The 21,605-nt window shown below is 41.7% G+C and overlaps 8 protein-coding genes across 8 annotated transcripts; 3 read left to right on the top strand and 5 right to left on the bottom strand.

Moving 5' to 3' along the window:
• Positions 1-501: 501 nt before the first annotated feature.
• On the bottom strand, positions 502-1,620 carry EJ05DRAFT_201 (SRF-TF-domain-containing protein). The gene is made up of 3 exons (XM_033739745.1): positions 1,247-1,620; positions 1,009-1,143; positions 502-952 (listed from the first exon to the last, which is right to left on the bottom strand). The coding sequence occupies exons 1-3, from the start codon at positions 1,490-1,492 to the stop codon at positions 662-664; spliced, it is 672 nt and encodes a 223-aa protein (XP_033604849.1). The 5' UTR covers positions 1,493-1,620; the 3' UTR covers positions 502-661.
• On the top strand, positions 1,527-1,934 carry EJ05DRAFT_495281 (uncharacterized protein; the record flags this gene model as incomplete). The annotated part of the gene is made up of 1 exon (XM_033746241.1): positions 1,527-1,934. One exon carries the CDS (start codon positions 1,527-1,529, stop codon positions 1,932-1,934), a length of 408 nt encoding a protein of 135 aa, XP_033604848.1.
• Positions 1,935-2,360: 426 nt separating this feature from the next.
• On the top strand, positions 2,361-2,842 carry EJ05DRAFT_251 (uncharacterized protein). The gene has a single exon (XM_033740167.1). It carries the CDS (start codon positions 2,471-2,473, stop codon positions 2,777-2,779), a length of 309 nt encoding a protein of 102 aa, XP_033604847.1. The 5' UTR covers positions 2,361-2,470; the 3' UTR covers positions 2,780-2,842.
• Positions 2,843-4,056: 1,214 nt separating this feature from the next.
• On the top strand, positions 4,057-5,139 carry EJ05DRAFT_134 (uncharacterized protein). Its single transcript, XM_033739175.1, has 2 exons — positions 4,057-4,406; positions 4,460-5,139. The coding sequence occupies exons 1-2, from the start codon at positions 4,241-4,243 to the stop codon at positions 4,966-4,968; spliced, it is 675 nt and encodes a 224-aa protein (XP_033604846.1). The 5' UTR covers positions 4,057-4,240; the 3' UTR covers positions 4,969-5,139.
• A 171-nt stretch (positions 5,140-5,310) lies between these two features.
• Positions 5,311-6,297, bottom strand: EJ05DRAFT_481340 (uncharacterized protein; the record flags this gene model as incomplete). The annotated part of the gene is made up of 1 exon (XM_033745059.1): positions 5,311-6,297. The coding sequence occupies one exon, from the start codon at positions 6,295-6,297 to the stop codon at positions 5,311-5,313; it is 987 nt and encodes a 328-aa protein (XP_033604845.1).
• Positions 6,298-7,464: 1,167 nt separating this feature from the next.
• Positions 7,465-8,120, bottom strand: EJ05DRAFT_481339 (uncharacterized protein; the record flags this gene model as incomplete). Its single annotated transcript, XM_033745058.1, has 2 exons — positions 7,465-7,576; positions 7,636-8,120. The coding sequence occupies 2 exons, from the start codon at positions 8,118-8,120 to the stop codon at positions 7,465-7,467; spliced, it is 597 nt and encodes a 198-aa protein (XP_033604844.1).
• A 643-nt stretch (positions 8,121-8,763) lies between these two features.
• Positions 8,764-10,507, bottom strand: EJ05DRAFT_533958 (monooxygenase; the record flags this gene model as incomplete). Its single annotated transcript, XM_033749146.1, has 4 exons — positions 8,764-9,300; positions 9,330-9,670; positions 9,731-10,305; positions 10,369-10,507. The coding sequence occupies 4 exons, from the start codon at positions 10,505-10,507 to the stop codon at positions 8,952-8,954; spliced, it is 1,404 nt and encodes a 467-aa protein (XP_033604843.1). The 3' UTR covers positions 8,764-8,951.
• A 327-nt stretch (positions 10,508-10,834) lies between these two features.
• On the bottom strand, positions 10,835-12,141 carry EJ05DRAFT_506126 (uncharacterized protein; the record flags this gene model as incomplete). The annotated part of the gene is made up of 2 exons (XM_033747787.1): positions 11,768-12,141; positions 10,835-11,713 (listed from the first exon to the last, which is right to left on the bottom strand). The coding sequence occupies exons 1-2, from the start codon at positions 11,954-11,956 to the stop codon at positions 10,835-10,837; spliced, it is 1,068 nt and encodes a 355-aa protein (XP_033604842.1). The 5' UTR covers positions 11,957-12,141.
• Positions 12,142-21,605: the final 9,464 nt, after the last annotated feature.

Below are 21,605 nucleotides of genomic sequence, written 5' to 3'. Positions count from 1 at the left end.
CCTTTAAGCAGAGGGCTGTACGGTTGACTGGATTGAGGGGTACAGAGACATGTTATTTCAAATTTTGTGACTTTGTGGATTTGCAGAAGAGCGAAGATTTACAGTGCCATTCCGAGAACATGTCTTTAGGGGGTTATCTTTGAGTGCGACCGACCAGGTGGGAAATGAAGCGAACCATGACAAGAGGGGAAGCGGAAGTGCGTGAAGGTACATGATGAGGTGGGTGGACATGAAAAGCGAAAACCTCCACCAATAGTATGCACACGGTGCGAGCACGAACCCAGACCTGTGTTGTACTCCGATGAACACCGGTCTGAGCACCAGTCTGATGTGTATTAGCATCAACCTGCCCAGAGAACTAGATAAGTCAAGTTTTGCGCCCGAAAGAAGGGATCCATAGCACCAGTAGCATCCTGCACTGTCTCCATGGACCTCCAATAACCATCACGACGAACCAAAGTGCCTGCGTACAGTCCAATCCATCATACTTTTCAACATATCATCATAGGTTTAAGTCAGGCATTTTCGTATCTGATGCCCAATTCTTTTCAATTTGCAGTCGCAATATCGTAACGTGAGGATCAGCGGCGGCGACAAGAACACCACCAATCGGTACCGCCTGGGTGGTATGATTGACAGGATCGCATTATTAACCTCAAACTCAGCTCAGCTTCTGATCAGGTGGATATGAGTGCTGTGGGTGTGTGGGCATCCTACCCTGTTGCGGCATATAACCATGACCGCTAGCTTGTTGCTGCTGGAGATAAGTCTGATATTGCAGATGCTGCTCCGGTGTCATATAAGCAGCGGGCATGCCTTGTTGCTGAGGCATACCGCGCGGCTGACCCTGTGGCATCTGAGCATGTGTATTGTCTTCAGGGGAGTCGACGCCTTGGTCACCGTCGACGCCGTTCGAGTCGGCGCTGGCAGGTTCGGGGGCGTTCAGGCAGGCCTGAAGACTGTTAGATATTTCCGCGACGGCGCAAGAGTAATGATGGTTAGACATACTTGAATAAGGTTCTTGCCCTCTGGCTTCGTGACTAGAGGCTGAAGTTTTGGGGTTGTGAAGGTATAGACGAGACCCGTTTCAGAGACGACGAGAAGGAGGACTTGGGTGCCGGTAAGGACAGAAAGTTCGTATGCCTGGGTGTGTTCAATTAGCAATTGGTCGTTTGGCATCTGCGGATGCGATGCGACGCGCCGAGTCGCGATGCGCGCTATGGGAAGGAAGCTGATACATACATACCTTTTTCATAATACCAGCCTTCCGTTTGGAGAAGGTGATGTGTCGACGCGATTTATCCTGTATAAACTTGATCTCAATCTTTCTTCTCTCGCGACCAGGCTTGTCATCATCGTCGTCATCGTCATCCTGGGCAGGACGAGGTCGCTTTGTTCCACGGTTGGCGTCGAGGCCGTTGCCATTGCTCACGATGGAGTCGTCAACACCAGAGGGCGACGCGTTGGGATCGTGTTCCTGAATCTCAGTCATGGTTGCTGAGCAAGAATCAAAAGAGGTTACGGTGATGTCGATTCGGGTTGCCGCTGGGCCTTACTCTTTGTGGCTGCTGAGATGTGTGGGGAGATTTCCTCTTTGGCGGAGGGCGACAGCTGCAGCGAGCGCGGGTAGAGATTTACTGGGCGGAAGCTCGGCAGCGGGACTTGCAAAGCTGGAGGTTAAGCGGAAGCAAGGAAGTGGAGAAGCAGAGATTGCAACAGGAGCAATACGCTCCGGTAGAGAAGCAGCAAATGCAAATGCAGATGCAGTTGCTGATGTTGACGCTGATGCTGAAGCTGATGCACGGTTAGAGCGGGCGATTGAAAAAGGTAAGGTGAAGAATGGATGGAAAGGGAAAGCCTTTAACGCAAAGAAGAGAGAATCATGGGGAGGTGGGAGTGGTTGGGTGGTGCAGCTGCGAGGGAAGGTACGCTAAGGGGGGGGCGCCTTGGGAAGAAAAACAGGGCGGGTGCGAACGGCGGCGCCAGAGCCAAAGGAAGGAAGGACCAGAGAAGGAAGAAGAGGGGGGGAGGGGTGAAAGGGGTGAGAAAAGGGCAAGGGAGCGAGCGTCTTGACTTCTTCAAGGGTCTTTTGGGGGGGAATTGCAGGCCGTCTTTGAAGTTTGAGGCGCCTTTGTGGGTGTGGGTGTGTGTCCTTATGCCCCCGTTATTGGGGAGAGAGAGCCTGCGACAGGCCCCAAACCACCACATCAGTCCCATCCATTCTCATTCCTCCTAGCTTAGAGCCATGAAGCCCCCAAAAGCCACCAAAGAAAGCTAGCAGAATACGCGCAACCATGTTCCAGAGATCAGCAGCAGCACAAAGTGTTGCAGCAGGCCGCAGAAGAGTGAGATGCCGATGCCGATGCTGATGCTGATGCTGACGCTGATGGATGGCTCTGTCTAGGTGTCTTCTGGAGCAGCAGCACGTACCAACAGCCCTAGCATCGCGTATAGTTGTTGTGTAATATGTATGCGCGCAAAAAAGGAAGATGGACTAGTGAAAATAGACGAAGCGCTTACCTACCTCGAGGTGTCGAGTGTCGAGTCCAAGCCTCGTGACCTGAGGATAGTCCAAGAATCCCAAGTGTCGTGGTGTCGTAGTGTTGTACTTGTTGTGGTTGTTTATGTTATTATCGTCGTCGTTGCGTTGCAGGCCGGGCAGCTACTACTGCTGGTGATGATGGACGTCGCTATTCTAGGCAAGAAGAAGCGTGAGATTGTCCTGTATGTGAGCAGATCAGAAGAGGGAAGGGGCGGACGAGAGATTCGGGGAAAGTGAGACGGTCTGACGGGGAAGGGGGCACTGGCCTGTTTTCAATTGTGAATGGCAACATGGGAAGGTGGGGGCTGTCTTTTGATTGGTCCATCTGCAGGTCTGTCTGATCTGGGGCGGCCCTGAAGGTGCTAAGGACTACGACAGGTATTGATTACAGACCTAGAGCCGCCTAGGTATGTACTAGTTAGTAGGACCTGGGTAGAGAGAGAGGTATATGATGGAAGGGGTCTGAGAAGGTCTAGGTACTACTACTCCTGCCCCCTCTCCCTATGCATACTATATATACCTACACGTGGAATCATAACATCAAAATATCGAAATAATCATACACAGCACAGAAGTAGTTATTGTTATTAGCAATGCCTGCTGTGTTGCAGCAACACAGTCTGGAGAGAGGCGGCCTATGATTGGAGCTGAGCAAGGCCATGTGATGCGCTAGAGGAGCAAGGAAGGAGCGAACTTCAAAGCGTCCTCCTCCGCCTCCCAGGTCCGCCTCTGCCTGCGACTCTAGCGGAAACAATACGCCGTAAACGGAAGGAGCAACCTTTAAAATAGCAACTCCTCGGCTGCCTTGTTTTCCAATTGTTACAGGTATATGGGTTGGATTGCCTTGCGCTGAAGCATCACCATGAAAGATCATACACTATTTCTCTTCCTACAACGTGTAAGCAGACCATACGTAACGGGATCATGAGTAATGAAAAGAAAACGTACTCAGTCTGCTAGGTACATACTACTAAGGTCTATCTAGGTAATTACCTACTACTTATCTAGCTAGCGGATGCGTATATGAGTCAGCCTCACCTAAACCTTGCTCTTACACTCTCCCGTGTGCTCAGTCAACACCTGCCTGCGTCCCGGTGGCACAGCATCAAACCTCGAAACTCATATGCACTTATCACTCAATAATCCACATCTTCTGAGATGTTCTGCTCGTCGTCTTTTGTCTCGCTCTCTCTCACTACATCTTATGCTACAGCCCACGCTGCCATTCCAGCGTCTGGGCTGCTGCGTCTTATAGCCTTATTGCTCTTCTCATTCCTAGCCGCCGCCCTTGCGTGCTGCTACTCAAGCACCAATGACAGGCATCTGTGACCGTACTGCCAACATGCCACGCTCATGAAACGCCTCTCGCGCCATGCTTTATCATCTTCACGCTTCAGACCTTTCCACATTGCCTTTATGGCCCTCAAGACTCTCTTTCCTTCCCTTTTTCTTACTGTAGTCACGCTGCTCTGCAGCTCTCCAGCGCTGTGATCTCGAACCTAATCTCTTACTTCGCCCTACGGCCTCAAGCATACACATATCATACAGGCGCAGGACGCTCTGCTGGCCAGGCTTCCTTCACTTATTCCATTTCCTTACTACAGCTTCTCGTTAGACACTTCCATGCTGCTATTGCAGGCCAACACCGCTTCGACAAGCCCCTGCGGTGCCTGAAGCTAATACCTCACTTCCACCACGATGCCTAGCAAACTGATGCTCACATACTTCGGAGTCGATCTCCTCTTTGTGGGCACAGGTGCTCTCATCTTAGGCTTCTCACTGAATTCCGAGTCTGACCGTAGAGACGAGCCCGCAGTCGACAATGTCGCGCATAAGATTCTCCTCGATCAATGTCCTCTCACCGGTATACCTTCCCGTCACCAGTCACTCCCACTTCACAAACTAATCATCACACAGCCGGAATCGTCAACGCAATCCTCATCATCTTCACTTTTCTCGTCACTCTGCCGGCGTTTTTTGTCCCCACCAACCGCTTCTGGCTCAAACTTCACGGCTGGCTCGTTGTCATCTGCGCCATCTTCACTCTCGGTCTTGGCCTCGCCATTTGGTTCGAAACACTGCGCACGCGCTCCAAGCTGTCTACAATCTGGTCCAATCAGGCCCCTCTCGTGCAGAGCCTTTTGCAGGAGCGCTTCGACTGCTGTGGCTACACAAACAGCACTGTACCGCCCTTTCTGCAGGATAACACCTGTCAAAACAGCCTGGTTGCGGCGCAGAAGGGCGGTTGTGTCAGCCCGTTTTCAGCGAATGCAAACGGTTTCCTGGATATCATTTTTACTGCGCTGTTTGGTATGGTAGGTCTGGACGTGCTTCTCATTCTCTGTGTGGCGATGGTGAATCGGTGGAGGATCGAGCAGCAGCGATACAAGCATATCGATGAGAAGAATCGCGATGGTGGTATGTGAGGCAGTTGAAGTATTAGCTCTGAAACTCACGAGAGTGGGTGCCGTGAATGAACGGAGGGCCGGTGCAGACCCCGTGACTTTTGTTAGCGCTGGCATAGGAAAGACACATGTGACTTTGAAGAGAGACCTGATCTAGTGATGAGCGAGTATGGATAGATTAAAGTACTTCTACAGTCATGATTCGTGATACATCTGCATCTTCGTGATGCTTTTTGGAGCGAAGTTCCCGCGCAAAACGCCTCGCCAATACCCCAAAGGAAAATGTGAGAATCACAAACCAAATGTACACTATACTATGTACGTGTGATACCAGGTGTTGATGTCGAGACAGTCCCATGCTCATCAGAATCTTATTACTCTCCTGCCCCTCCTCCTATCACCAACCGCATCCATTGCCCGGTCTGTCTGTGCACTGCGAAACGCTACCTCCACTCCCGGGCATTCCCGCTCGTTCATACCTTCAATGGCCAGAACACTAGGCCTGCTCCGCCCATGGGTACGCTGCCATACGATCTCATCGCAAAGTGTCTCGAATTTGGGACTCGTCTTGCCGGCCGAGCTACGATACAGCATCGCGCCACCAGGTAACCTCACAAATGCCTGCCAGCTCTCCACGACGTCAAACTTCACTTTCGGATGCACATTGCAGTCTCCGCCAGAACTCTGAGTAGAAGCGGATGCAGGCGGTGGATGATTGATACTGGACCGTGTGCCCGCGCCCCAGCCAAAGAAGCGCGTCTCGTGACAGTGCAGATAGACGGTGTCGACGCCGCGGAATGCAGAGAGAAGTGGAATGATTACGCTTTCTCGATACTTGCCCAATGGGTTCGATGCGAAACTGATGTGCAGGATCCTCAGTACTACGCTGCGCAGGCCTGGGAAGAGCGTCTCGTGGGCCTCGATACATAGTTTGAGGGCATCGTTACGAATGCTGCGGATGTAGAGTGGAATGCGGACGTCGAGATGGCGAATTGTATCGCGAAGAGATGGTGAGAGGCGCCCGGTATAGGCAGGTGCGACTAGTGATGGTGTTGGCGTAAGAGGCGTGACTGCGGTCGATTGCGGTGCGAGAACGAATGTTGAGGAGGCGTAGATCAGCATGTGGATATCCGTGTGGATGAGCCGGCATAGGAGAAGGAGGGATGACATGTCGGAAGAACCCCAGAACCGTCGGGGGTGGTCCGAAGGGGTATTGACATCGGCGGGATGAATTATGACAGTAGCCGGGCATGAAGGCGGACGGGAGTACATGTCGTCGGTGCTGGGGAGAAGAACATAGTGGAAGATAGCGAGGCGTATCTCTACCGGGAGACTCGCGAGGGAGGGCATTGGTGAGCTGTCCGACTTGTTCGTAAGACGTAGTGTTAAGGTTCACCAGTGGGTTTTCAATTCATCGGCTCATTCGTAGCTGGGGTTCCATAGTGTTTGATTTTCCTCTATGGAAGAAAGCAGTACGCAGCAGGTAGTAAGCGAAGACAGTCACGCCGATGGGCAGAGGGCAGAGGCACGGAGTTCTATATGTGCAGTTCTTGGCAGTGGTGTTTCTTCCCGGGCCCCGAGGTTAGATCAAAGAGTAGTATAGTGTAATTATATAGTAGTGTGTAGTGTAGGGGATGGATGTCGGAGTGGTCTACATGTGGCACTGGCGGGCTGCAGCTGGCTATTATTGTCATTGTCCCAACTCCCCAAGGCCAAGGATTCAATGCGCCTAGACTTGGCCGCTTCTATACCTACCCAATGCCCGTCCGACAGCATGGAGTGATGAGACAAGCCATGATAGTCAACATAGCCAGTCATAGTCATCCGACGCAGTGGAAATTTACATAGTACTTACTTGGTGAGTAAACATATATCCATACAGTGGTAGGGGTAAGATACCTTGGACGGTGCACTTAGGAACGGTCCGCTGTCTTCTCCACACCGGGTTTGTGCAAGTGTACTATATCGTATTTGTCCTAGATGCCTCTCAGTCTAAGATTGACATGTAATCACTGCCGTAATGAATGTCTCACGGCCCTTGGCATACGTGACCAGCCAAGACTCTCTTTGTTAAGTTTGTTTGTCCCGACACTGTTACTATGTTTGTCTCGGACATGACCTTCATGAGTGATGTAACTGTACAGGCAGCCGCAAAAAGGCGCACACCGTCTTGACTGCGTTGTTGTCGCTGCATTGTTCCGATAAGATCACGGTCGAACAGCCAAGAACACCAAGATAGCGGGATATCTGTGCGGTGACATACTGATTAGCTTTCCGTGGTCCAGATCAGATTGTGTAGACTTGTCAATGAATTGTGTAACGTAGGCCAGCACTGCACTGCAATCCTGAATTCGTGATCGTGGCTTGTACTGCTTGTAATGTATCTGTCTTCTCACGTGCGTCAATGGTTTTTCTGAACAGTTCCGGTCATATGCAGGCTTAGCTAAAGACATGCTTCGACATTGAGATAGGATAAGCTATCAAGCATCTTCGCATTGGTAGTCTACAAACATTTCTTTAATGATGCGTCTGAAAGTCGAGAAACCTGCCAAACACTACCTCGCCGGCGAACGCACCACCAAGAATCGACGCAAAATAGCCAACATTCATGGTCATTACTGCGAGCATGCTGTTGGTAATTAGCAATTGCAAGTTCACATTCGGGATAACTCCGTATAGGCGACTTACAGAAGATATCCAACCGCCACCATCACAGTAACCAGCACACTCCTCGGAAGATCTACACTGAATCTCCATGGCTGCACATCGTCGCTCGACTGGCTCACAACCCGCACTCTTTCTTCAACTCCATCCACGGTTAGGACCGCCTCCTTGGCATCCGAATCCATGGAGACGCGCTTCGCCGCCGTAGTGTCTGCAAGGAGATACCTCCGCTGCACGACGACACTGCGCCACTTCTTCTCGAGCACGTGCTTGAGCGTGAAAGATGCGCGATAAAGAAAGGCAAGAACGATGAGGAAGATGCATGTTCCAACATAATGGCCAGTGGAGGTAGGCATCCACATTGACGAGAAGAGTGGTGTTGTGCTGGCGGAGAAAAAGACCATGTTCATTTGCGAGGCGTTCATGCGGCCGGACATGGTAGAGGACATGTTCATGGACGACATGTCCATGTCCATATCCATATCGTCTCCGTGTCGTGGGCTCAACATGTTGACGTAGAATATCCTTCAGACAGATTCGCTGCGAAGCAGATTTGGCGGGCAGACTTTGCGCGACCAGGTAGCTGGAGTCGTAAGTCTTAGAGTTCCGAACTTGAGACACACGATCTCGTATTTTCGCCGAATTCCAGATGCAGCTTAAAAATCCACACCAGGCAGGTAACGTGAGACCAATCGGTCCGCGGTTTTAGTGTTTACAACAACGGTTTGGGGGTATCTATCGAACGAAGGTGGTCTGACACTCGAGAAGCGAGTTTACTCTTATTTGATTGAGGATGATGAATGTGATCTTGTGTGGACGCGGAGATGCTTTAAGAATTGGTCGTGCCAACAGAGAGAGAGAGAGAGAGCGAGAGAGCGAGAGAGATAGACCTGAGAGTTTTGTATAATTAGGTGTGCAGCTTTGAATTACCTGCGCATAAGAGCGTGTTTGAGCACGTTTCTCAGCCTTTGATTGGCTGTATGCTCGTGCAGAGGCGGCCTGTGACATATTAGAAGCCCACTCCACTATATTAAGTAACAGGTGCGAGGGCTCCCACGTGACCCTTGCTTGTGTTTCGATGAGGCTGTCAGTGGAATATATGTCACCAGAATGGACATGACAACTTGCTCGCTTTCAAGATTATTGGTTACAGTCGTAATTAGTAGTTAACAGCATTTGTTTGACAGTCAACCGGGCACGCGTACTCTCCAAGGCCAACCGAGCTTAGCGTTGTCTCTATCGTTTCGAGCCCACAGTAATTACACCTCCTAGAGGCATCCTTTCTTATTATGGCACTGTGGTATCAAGACTGTTGTAGGATCGGCTTCTGTATCATTGCCCTACGTCCAATCGCCATCGTCTAAAATCTTTTCACCACGCTCTACCGTCTCCATCAGGTCCTTGAGTGTCCAATCTTCATACTTATACCCAGGAACAGAATTGGTATTTTCGAACCGAGTCCCTATTAGGATGCATTTCATGCATTCATCGAAGTTGTCCACCGCATATTGCTCCGGATCGTGGTCGGAAATCCACTTTGGTATCTGACCCATCACCTTTGCGGGATCCCTCCGTATCTCGTCCCAGTCTAAATGATGAAATCGCTCTCTGTTTTTTATACCCATCTTTTGGGCAGCTGCCACACGTTCGAACCTGGCTCTGTCAGGACCCCATAGTTCACGCATGTACCTAGTGAGGTAGTCATTGCATACACTTACCTAAGCGTGATATAGACCTGTATCGCACGAGCAACGTCGGTCTTTGCTGTCATCGCCAGACACGTCGCCAAGGTGAATGCGTCCTCCATAGCCATCGTTGCTCCACTAGCTGAGGTTGGAAGGAATGTGTGCGCAGCATCACCGATCTGTACGATGCGGCCGTTGGGAGTCGACCATCTTGGATCTGGGTCTCTCCAGGTCAGCTTCCAGTCAATCACAGCATTGCTGGGTGTTTCCTGCACCAATGCTGAGAGCAGTGGCGCCCAGCCGTTCACCGCAGACTGTGCTTCCTGGATTGGAACCTGGAAATCTGCGAGATCCTCCTCCAGGTTGCCTCCTCGCTATTCCCATGTCAATAAGGACTTCTTACTACCAGGATAGGATACATGGTCGTTGCTCACATCTCGTCTTGTTAATGTCCAGAAAATCATATCCTCTGACTTTCCGACAAATGCGTGTGCATCTGCGCCGAAAAAAACATCCAGCTGGCTCTTGTCTCTCCTCCAGTGTTCCTTAAGAATAGTGTTCCGCATTGCCTCCTCAGCCTTATATGCTGCCCGATATATCGAGTATCCTGTGCTAATTGGCTCAGGGATATCTCCGACGGCTAGTCGCGACTTCGACCGCCACCCGTCAGCAGCAACAATCACATCCGCCTTCAGGACTTGCCCATCACGAAGTCGCACTGACGCGGAGTCGGGAAGGTCACAGAACTCCTCAGCAACCGCCGAGAAGCTTATAGGGATGCCGACTTCGTCAGCAACTCCTCGCAACGCGTTGTGGAAATATGCTCGCGGGATCGGCAACGCTGCACTCCCGTCGGTTGCCTGTCCAGTATGCATGGTGTCGATATGCTCCCCATCGTATTTCCAGAGTTCAAGTACAGGTTCCCAAGCTATCTTGCGTACGCGTTCTGAGAAGCCGGGCCACTTGGCTGGGGTGCGCAGAGCCGAGGGCTGTATAGCGATCATATCACCTGAAGAAGGAATCAGTCAATGTAAAATTGCAGTAGTGCGATCGCAATATCAACGAGACATACTAAGTTCTTCGAAATTCGCCCGTCGCTCTATCACTTTAACATTATGCCCCTTTCTATAGGCCTCGATCGCGAATGAAAGGCCTGCTATACCCGCGCCGGTCACAATAATGGAAAGACCTGTGTCAGGATCTCGTTCCATCGTGACCAATTTTTCTCTGGTAACCTTCGTGTCTTTCAAGGTTATAGTACTAATCAAGAACAGGAATCGACTCTTATATATTATTCCGTGTCGGCTTTTGGCGGTATTAGTGACTTAATCTCTAATTCCAGATGGCTGTACTAGTATTCTTCTCGGGTCCGAGAATACTTACAAGAACAGGCAGAACATTATATTAGCCAATTATATATGGTCGCTAGTCTTTAGTATCTAGTAATTAGTATGACAGTGTATACTTCAACTACTGTACTGAATATATATAACTATGTAACTACCTGCCTATATACTAATGCTACCTAAAACACCCAGCTAATTCGTCGCAAAGCAGTTATCGTCAAACAAGGCTCTGCAACGAGCGCTTTCTCGTATAACCACCGTTGACCCCATTCGACTCTCCGCGTGTTCTATGGAGATACCGTTAGGGTTCTTAATTGAGTTATCTATGTCGCTCGTACTTCCGATCTCATTGTTCAGTTGGTATTGGCTGAAGAGCTGATCTACCACACTGATGCATTTCAGGTGCCCGCTAGAACACGCAGCTCGAGTTTTGATGTCAAAGGCTTGATCTTGTGCTTTTGACGCCCACTCCACCAGTCGAGCCGCACCAACATCTGTGACAGCATACGCCCATGTGCATATCGGGCTTACCGATCTCATGATAGTCCTCTGACCTTCCGGTAGTCCCAGATGAGACTCTGGGGCATATATACTACGATAGTCTTTACGACTACAAACAGTCTCATCTGGCCAGCTAAGATGCTCTGGTGGATCATCCTTATTGTACCATTCGCCGCAGTGTCCAAGCCACAAGATGTCCCAGTCATCACCGTAGGGACTTATAGCGGTAGATGGTGCTTTCGTGAACTCGCGAGCTTTGATTGCAACAGTGGACATCTGACTCTTTATGTGCACGCTCCAGTCGACGTCATCCTCCAAGATCAAGGTTGTCTTGCTTCCACTCTGTATAACATGCTTCAATAAATCCAGGTGTGCGATCCAGGCTTTCGCGGACCCGTATGGTGGCTTCCTGACATCATCCGGGCCATCCTCCATGAAGAAGTGGACCATGTTTTCCCCGATGAACGGCTGTGGAGGGATGACAATATCTATACCGGTCAAATTGGCCGCGGCGTGGAGTCCATGAATTCGCCATTCTGTGCCCCGTGAGAGTGCAAGAATCTGTTCAAACTATACAACCGTTAATATGAATGGATTTCAATCTGATATTTGAAAAACCCGTACGCCTAATGTTGAGTTCTGAGCAGCGTCCAGGCTCCCTAGCTTATCCTTGATGTGTCTGGACCAGCCAGTTAATTCTCCCGCGTGTGTCCACTGGCCATGAGATACGGAAGTGGCGATTAAAACCAGGATAATGACGAAGATGGCGAGTCCCCATACGGATCTTCTGGTGAACACGGTCTTGAATAGCATCGAAGAGACTAGAGAGCCAGCTTATAGTCATGTGTGCCTTTCGAAAACCCGAAAATTTGCAAAAGATAGAGAATGACCGTAGTCAACTCTAAGACTGGGAAGTTAGAGCAATGGTAACACATCATAATAACCATACTACTACGTATATTATATATATGGCTCCAGAGAAAACGAGATTAGCCATACGTGCGCGAGGGATAAACTAGAAGTATTAATAGAGGCTTGCTGAAACAGGAATCGCGTCACCTCTTGGATTTCATTTGTGGGTCATGTTACCCCCTGTATTCCATACGTGGGTCACGTCACCGCTTAAGTATCATTGGTTATGATTCTGCGAAGGGCATAGTACAGGTAGAATTCGGAAGGAATCATAAACAGTCACACATCTCTAGCAACAGTAGCCCATTTGAGATCCGTCCGTAACCTTTTTAGCGCAACTCTTAGCACATATTATACACGCGATACACGTTAGTTAACATACCTACTAAGTTAACGTACCTACTAATGAGCCAACCTACTAATAAGCTAACCTACTAATAAGCCAACCTACTAATAAGCTAACCTACTAATAAGCTAACCTACTAATAAGCTAATCTACTAATAAGCCAACCTACTAATAAATCATGTAATTAAGTATAACTCTAAACGTCTATATTAATAACTATATACTTAAACTAGAGGGAATTTATATAAATAAGCCTTATATATCTTCTTATTATAGACTTTAGCTTTATCTTATCTCTAGTATTATATAATAGAGCCGGGATAGATAAGACTTAGATAGAGATATTACGTAATCTTACTTAAAACTATACTTAAGCTAGAGTCTCTATAGATTTATCTCTACTTCTTAAGTTAAATAATAATATATCTTAACTACTATTATAGTAATATCTATTATATCTAGAAACTTCTTTATACTCTAAGAGACTAAAACTAGTTAATTTAGAGTAATATAGTAATCTATATATATTAATTAATAAAGTATACTAAGTATAATAATCTCTAATATATATATATATATATATATATATAGTATATAGAATATAATAATACTAATATATAGAGATACTATATATATATACTTAAAAACTCTTTAGAGATATAAGTATAGACTATTATTAGTAAATACTAATATACTAACTCTCTTTTATTAGTTAAGGGTAACTCTTAACTAATAACTATAGAGACCTTAGATACTAATATACTCTAGTTTCTACTAGATATATCTCTAATACTAGTATAGTAGAAATAGCTATATAATAGAATATTCTAGAATAATTAAATCTCTATCTAAAAGACTATAAATAACTAAAAATATAAAATACTATAGATAAAGAAGATAGAGGGGACCCTAGTTAGAGATACTCTTCTAGATAAAATTAATTATTAAATAATATATATAGAGAGAGATTAAGAAAGAAAAGACTATCTTTCTTAATATCTTCTAGAGTCTAGTCTAGAATATTAAAGAGCTTACTATAGAAATAGAATAGATACTAGAAATAAGTCTAGAATCTAGATTAAACTAGATTAAGACTAGTCTACTATTATTAGAATCTAGCCTTAGATATAACTATATCTATATATACCTTAGCTAACTTAGTTAGAAGGTAGTATAATAGATAGTAAATAGTTATATACTAAATAGATTAGCGTCTCTTTATATATATACTCTTAGATTTCTACTAAAAGAGTTTAGTAGTAATTTATTCTATAATAGAATATACTCTATTATTCTATCTAACTATACTACTATCTAATAACCCTATTCTTATATTTAAATTACTCTCTATATAGTACTATAGTTAAGATAGTCTAACTAGAACTAAGAAGATTAATATAATCTACTATAGAGATAAGTAATACTATATTAAATAATAGAGATTCTCTATAATTAGTATTAATTCTAGCTATTTCTAACTAAGAAGTAGAGATATTAGACTAAATTATAGAGCTTTTAGATAAAGAAATAGTAGATATACTAAGTAACTTCTAATAATATAAAGCTAGATAATAAGTTATAGTAGAGCTATATAAGGTATTATAATAAACTATTACTAAACTATAGAAGTATAATAATAATAATAATAATAATAATAATAATAATAATATTATATAACTAGGTAGAGTAGTACTCTATAGGCCTATGCCTTCTCTAGTCTAAGCCACTATATAAGAAGAAACCCTATAGGGAAAAACTTCCTTATATCTATAACTATATCTCGTTAAACCTCTATTTCGTCTTAAGTATATAGCTATAGGGTACGCCTATTAGCCTATAGCCTATATTACTATTATTTTACCCTTAGATAGCACGTATAGGTGCGGAGGTTATTAGTTAAGGGCTGCCCTTAACTAATAATCGGGGTTCTCCCGGGGTTCTTCCGGTATATATCGGGTTACTACTAGCATATACCGGGTCTCTTCTAGTATATATTTCCGGGTCTACTAGTACTAGAGGAGTAGTAGATATATAAGTATCTATTAGGAGACGTCCTTAGAGTACTTATTAAGCTATTATATAATATCTAAAGTCTTCGTAACGTGGATAAGCCATTACTATTATATATAGAGGTTAGGGTATATAGCTAGATAGTGGCGTATTATACCTCTCCGGCTACACGTCTTATACTATAGGGAGATGTTGGGAACGTGTCTCTTATAGATATAGTATAGGAGTCCTATGGCGCCCGTTCGGGCTTAGATAAGTATAGATACTTAGGCTTTCGTTAGCCCTTTATACATCTATTTACTCGGTTCCTTCTATAGCCCTTAAATCTACTCTAGATATCTATTCTACTAGGAGGTCTAGTGGGCATAGAGTGCCTCTTTCTACTTATCTTAAGTCTACGACCGTATATTTTTTATAAGTTCTTAAAGGCTCTACTAGTCTAGAAGAGCGTCTAGGTTATCTCGGACTTCTTATACTACTTAGCTAGAGTCGGCTTCTATTAAGCATCTATACCGTATTTAATTCCGGCCTATATATAGAAGTATACGGTAATATATACTAATTCGTGCGCGTAGCGCGGTAAAAGTATATTCTACGTTTTCTATACGTTCCTATACTTATTATTTAGTAAAGTATACTACCCTCTATATCTAGTAGAAGTTATATATACTTATAACGTCTATCTCGCGTCGTAGTAGTACTATATTAGTAGCTTTATATACGTCTAATATAAGACGGAGTATACGGTTCTATATGGATTTAAGCTTTATTCGCCTAGTCTATATAAGGGCCGTATACTAGCACTCGTATCCGTATATAAAGGCGGGTCGTACTATAGATATATATAGCTAGCGTGCCTTATCCCGGGCGGTTCCCTATATAGAGACTATAATCCGTTATATAGCGGCTTCTATCTAGAGGGCCCTAGAGACGGCGTATACCACTTATAGTCCCTATTTAAGCTTACTATCTAGTATAACTCCGAGCGTACGTATACTTTATACTAGTAGTTCGTTAAATACGTCGATTTAGAGGCGTCGTTCGCCTTCCCTAGTTATCTATTTCCCTTAATAATTAATAAAGTGCATGAGCTGGTATTTCTCTAGGGCGAACTTTACTCCGTGGCGTTTTACCTACTAGAGGCACCTCTTATAGTTCTATTCTAGTTATCTATACGTTCGGTTAGTATTATTATTAATAGCTAGGAGGTATATATTATCGGCGTATCTAACTACCTCTATATACTTTATTTCTTAAAGAAGGTCTACCGTAAAGAAGAGGAATAGAATCGGAGAGATAGTGCTCCCTTATAGGATGCCGTATACTATCTCTTTATATTCGCTCTAGTATCTAGGGATATATATCTAAGTTATTCTTTCTATAAGGAATAACTATATAAAGCGTATAATCTATTCTAGTATTCGTCTTATCCGGAGGTTATAAATAAGTCTTATATAGTTTATCTTATTAAACGCTCTAGCTATATTAAGGAAGAGGAGCGATACTACCCGTCCCTGTTTCTATACGGCCTAGACGACTTTAATAATATATTAGATAGCTATTATTAGAGAGCTATCTACTTTTACCTTCTAGTTCGGAGGGAGGAGATTATATTTCTATGCCGCGGTATTTATCTTCTTTACTATTATAGCCTCTAGTATCTTACCTAGGTAGAAGAGAAGGGCGATTAGTCTCTATCCCTTTAGGGAGTTAGGGCTCTTTCCTAGTTTCGGGAGTATAATAGTATAGGTAACTTAGAAGCTCTAGGGGTAGTACCCCCGCGTAACGCATGCTTAGAATATATAAGTAATAAGCGGTAGGGTCGCTTTTATAGTGCTTTTTAGATATTAATTTAGTATTCTATCTAGTCCGGGTGCTTTATCATTTAGGAGTATCTTAATAATATTAAGTATATCCTTCTCTATAACTTCTTTAGGGATGTCTACCGCGTATAGATATTCGGCGCCGTGAACGTCTAATAGGTCTACTAGTTCCGGGAGAGGGAATATAGCCTTCCGTAGGGCCTTAGTTTTCTTAAGGCCCGTGGAGTATATTCTCCTCTAATATATTAGGGGAGGTATAAGTAGTAGAGGTGTTAGAGTGTCTACGCCCTTAGCCTATTTCGCTATACGCCATAGCCCTATTATATATCGTGTCTATTAACTAGTAATTATACGCTACTATTTACGCCTTTTATTATAGAGGATACTATCACGTTATTATATCGCTTCCTTCTATTCTTTCTACGACTCGGGTCTTTTTATATAGTATATACGTCTATATAGTCTTTAGGTGTCTTATCTACTTTCCCGTACTTAAGGAATCCCCTTTACTTCCGGGGGCCGGTATATTTAGTATAGTACGTGTTTATTTCTCGTATTCTAGTATATTTATAGAAGTGTCTATACGGCCTAGTCTATAGCTAGGTTATTAGATATATCGACTATAGAGGGATCTAGAATCGCCGATTCCAGGTCCTTTAGGTACTTTTCCTAGTTAGTGTCCTTCTATATCTATTATCCCCGTTATTTATTCGGGGTATATACGTTTATTATAGTTTCTATATATTTATAGTCGGAATCCGTCTATACCTAGCCTAGGCGGTAGTATTAGATCCGGTAACTAATGTACTCCGTAGCGAAGGTAAGGTTAAGCGTAGACCCGTCTTCGTTCCATTTATATTTTTTCTATATAACTTATTCTATAGGTATAAGTAGATATAGAAAGTCGTGGTAGCAGGTACGTAGTTCCCTTACTCTAAGTTCTTCCCTAACTATAGCTAGGCCTCTCTACTATTAGTAGTAGAGGTTAAAGTCTCCTAGGAGGATATATTACCCTAGTTCCGTAGTACCCTCGAGTATCTTATCTAGTATAAGTACACGTTATTAGTTATATATATTATATATATATAGGGGGCCTATATCTATTTATAGGTATAGTATTATCCTAAGGTTATCGCGCTCGGTATACGACTATAATAAGAGTAGTATTAACCTATAAATGTGGAAGAGGACTTATCTTTCTAGTCCTAGAGGGTATATAGTATGGTATCCGGAGTATGTGGTTAGTTTACTCGTCTAGTAGTATTTATAGGGTTTCTAGATGGCGAGTATTATAGCCCCGGTCTCTTTAAGGAGTATCGCCTAGTTCTCTCTTTTATATTATATGTTTACCTATATAATTTAGAGTATATTCTAGTCCCTCATTAGGTACTAGGGAGTATATATACCTATATACTTATTCCTTAGAGGCGCGACTATCCTCGCGCGGTAGCGGCTTTAACTATACCTTTTAGTCGTCCTATCGTCTTTAGGATAGTCTACTATCCCGTCTAACTATCTTCCGGAGGGGAGGTTAGGGGTATTATAAAGAAAGGGCTTATAGTAGGTATTATATTCTATAACTATCTTACGTCTCTTGCTTTTATCGTACGAATATATTCTATGACCTATTTATATTTTATACACGTTAACGACTATAACGGGTGTTTCCTATCGTAGTTTAAATACTATACTATGTCTCTATTTCTTGGTCCGTCTCCTCGCGGTTTATAAGGGTACTTCTAGATAGCGTAGTCTCTACGGTACTATCCGTACTTAGTCTTCTATAAGTACCTTTATATAGTATATCTATACCCTTAATAGTTAAAGCACTATATTATTACCTATATCCTATCCTATAGCTCGGCTATAAGGAGCTCTCCTTCTATTAGAAATCCCTTCTATATAATATATTATACGAGGGCGGGGTCTCGGAGCTCTATAATTATAGTAGAGTGTTTTTTCGCCGTCGTCTTAATCGCCTATAGGTTCTTCTACCACGCTTTCACGATCTTAATCCCTAGGTATTTTCGTGTGTTAGATTATTCTATACGCGTAATATCCTCCGCTCTAATAGCCTATCCCTACACGGGTACTACGTATACTATAATCGGGTATATAGCTACCCTAATAGACGCGCCGGGGAAGATACTACCTATCGCGTTCGGATCTTATAAGATGTTTTACTACGTAGTATTTATTATAGTAGTAAGTACTACCCTACCTAGCGTAACTTTAGTAGCTATAACGCTCGACTATATTTCTTTCTATTCGTTAATCTTATTTATAATTTCCTTTAGGGATGCCTATTAGACCTATACTAGCGTGTCCTTATCCTAGATTACGATATATATACTATATACTCTATCTATAGTTCTAGTAGTCCTTAGTACGGTGGCTCCGGGTGTTACTATAATCTAAGCCTATATATTAGGGCGCTTACCTTAGGATAGCTCTTTCTAGATTCTCCGTAGGCTGGCTTCTATTTGGTTAAGTCTACTACTAGGTTCCTCTCGTGGCGACTTCCTTTCTTCCTCTATAATTCCTCTTAGGTTCTAGATAAGGTCCCGGAATATATAAAGAAGGGTCTTCTTTCTCTCCTCGGCGTCCCTCTCTATACGTATTACCTAGTATTTAATTTTATCTAGGAGGGTCTCCCCTCTTAGGGTCCCCTTAGTCTAGATTATCTATGGCGCTTCGTACCCTTAGTTAGTTCCTATATTTTAGATAGGTGTCTAGCTATCCACATTAATATTACTATATAGCTATTTCTACTATACTAGTGGGGGTATATCCGGCGTATACTAGGGTATTATAATACCTAAGGCCGCTATAGTTATTAGTTAAGGGTAGCCCTTAACTAATAAAAGGGGGTCGGCGTATCGGCGTTTATTAGATATAGTCTATACTCGTGTTATTAAAGAGTCTTTAAGTATATATATATAGTGTCTCTATACGTCGGTATCGTTACGTATTATATACTATACGTACGTACGTATGTCGGAGGTTATTATACTCGGTGTACTCTATCGTTTAATGTATATAAATCGCTGTTTTACCCTAAATTAACCAGTTTGGTCCGTTAGGGTGTAAGAAGTTTTTTTTTTTATAGAAGTATATTACTTATTAAATCTAAGAGATTTAAACTCTTAAAGAGTAGATAGAATATATAAAACTTCTTATAAAGAGATAAGAACTTAAGAAGTCTCTTAAAGAACTATACTAAATAATAGTAGGTAGATAACTTCCTATACTAATTTAGATAGAATTAGTTTACCTACTATTAGAGTTATAATAATCTACTATACTTCTAGTTACTTTATTACTAATTTACTCTACTTCTTCTCTAGATATATCTAAATCTAAAGATCTAACTATATTTATAGAGAAGAACTAAAAGAAGTAGAAAGACTAGAAAAGAGACTATAAAAAGTACTTCCTTAATAACTCTCTACTCTTTTCTACTAAAGTATAATATATTTTATTTAGAGAATAATACCTAGACTTATAATTCTATAATTAATAGAATAGATAGAAGGAAGTATAGCTACTATCTATAATAACCTAGAAATATTTAGCTATATTTATACTAAATACCCTTAGAATAGATAGAGAATATAAAAGAAAGATACTATCTAACTTAAGAAGCGTAGTATAATAACTAAACTAGATACCTACTTAACTACTCTAATACTATAACCTTTAAACCCTATAGAATAATATTCCTATACTATAGAAAAATATTTATATATTCTAGTTTTATAAAGTACTACTTCTATTAATTTATAAAAGACTAGAAATAGTATTATTAAGTTTTAACTATCTATATAAATTAGAGGAGAAAGCTAATAAATACTACTATATTCTTAAGGAACGCGGCTCTCTAGGTAAAACTAATAAACCTTATATAGGTTAGAAATAAGATTAATTAAATATATTTAATTAAGAGTAACCTTACTATAATTAGTACTAGAAGAGTATAAATTAGAATAGAAACGCGTTAAGAGAATACTAAAATAATTAAGATAGTACTTCTTAACGTAAAAAATGATAAGATATAGACTTAAATATAATACCTATTATAAAATAGTAGGATTATAGTATACTTTATTATTATAAGTATAGAGAAATAGAATATATTTTACGTAACTATAAGAATCTAAAAAAAGAATAGACTAGTATATAAGATCTAATCGTGTTCTTAGCTAAATTATATATACTTAGAAGGAGCTATAGCGTCTTCTAGTAAGTAAAGACCTAATATTACTAAAAGTATTATTATCTATAGTAAATAGTAATAAAACTATATAGGCTCTTATAGATATTAGTATAGAAGATAACTATATTTTATTAATTCTTATAAAGGAGTATAGATTATTATATAATCTTAGTAAAGTTAGCTAAACTATTATAGTTAATAGATATAAAGTTAGAACTTTAGATAAAGCTATAATAAATTATAAAGTTTATAACTTAAAGATAATAAAATAGTAGATATCTAATAAATTTATTATAACTAATATTAGCTAATAGAATATAATTCTAGGAATATCTTAGCTTAAACGCCTAAATCTAATTCTTAATTTTTAGAAGAAGATATTAATATTCTATTAATATCGCGGTAAACTATACTAGTAAGTTATAACTATTAGTAAGGAGGTATAGAATCTTACTATATAGATCTAATTATTACTAATCTATCTTATATCTTTATTAATTATTAATAAAGATAAGAATAATAGTAATAATTAGAGTAAAGATATACTATCTAATATATCTTTATAGTATATAGATACATTTTTAGTAGAAGATATATTACTTCTCTCTAATTATAGACTATATAAGCTAAAGATTAAGCTTAAAGAGAGAGTAGATATCTCTTATAGTCTACTTTATCTACTTTTAAGACTAGAACTTAAAGTTCTTTATAAATATATTAAAGAATACCTTAGAAGAGACTAGATATATTATAGTATATTATTAGCTAGTATATCTATTCTCTTTATAAAGAAGAAAGATAGAAGTTTATATCTATATATTAACTATTAGATACTAAATATAGTAACTAAGAAGAATTATTATCTATTATTACTAGTTAGTAAATCTTTAGACTAATTAATAAAGGTAAAGTACTTTATAAAGCTAGATTTATAAGATATATATTACTAGCTTTAATTTTATTATAGAGATAAGTAGAAAACTATATTTTAGACTAGATATAGTTATTTTAAGTATACTATTATACTATTTAGGCTAATAAATATACTAGAAGTATTTTAAGAATATATTAATACTATACTTATAGAATTACTTAATATAATCTATATAGTTTATCTTAATAATATACTAATTTACTCTAATAGTATATAGAATT

This window comes from Pseudovirgaria hyperparasitica (genome assembly GCF_010093815.1).
Source record: "Pseudovirgaria hyperparasitica strain CBS 121739 unplaced genomic scaffold EJ05scaffold_1, whole genome shotgun sequence".
Lineage (NCBI taxonomy): Eukaryota > Fungi > Ascomycota > Dothideomycetes > Acrospermales > Acrospermaceae > Pseudovirgaria > Pseudovirgaria hyperparasitica.
The sequence above is the reverse complement of the archived record's forward strand: the minus strand, read 5'-3'. Positions and strand labels throughout refer to the sequence as shown.

Excerpts from the sequence above, each read along its gene's own strand:
- EJ05DRAFT_251 (XM_033740167.1), top strand. The coding sequence starts at position 2,471 with ATGCGCGCAAAAAAGGAAGATGGACTAGTGAAAATAGACGAAGCGCTT.
- EJ05DRAFT_201 (XM_033739745.1), bottom strand. The coding sequence starts at position 1,492 with ATGACTGAGATTCAGGAACACGATCCCAACGCGTCGCCCTCTGGTGTT. Across the intron at positions 1,144-1,246 it reads AGGCTGGTATTATGAAAAAG|GCATACGAACTTTCTGTCCT; the intron begins GTATGTATGTAT and ends GAACACACCCAG. Across the intron at positions 953-1,008 it reads AGGGCAAGAACCTTATTCAA|GCCTGCCTGAACGCCCCCGA; the intron begins GTATGTCTAACC and ends AACAGTCTTCAG.
- EJ05DRAFT_134 (XM_033739175.1), top strand. The coding sequence starts at position 4,241 with ATGCCTAGCAAACTGATGCTCACATACTTCGGAGTCGATCTCCTCTTT. Across the intron at positions 4,407-4,459 it reads CGATCAATGTCCTCTCACCG|CCGGAATCGTCAACGCAATC; the intron begins GTATACCTTCCC and ends ATCATCACACAG.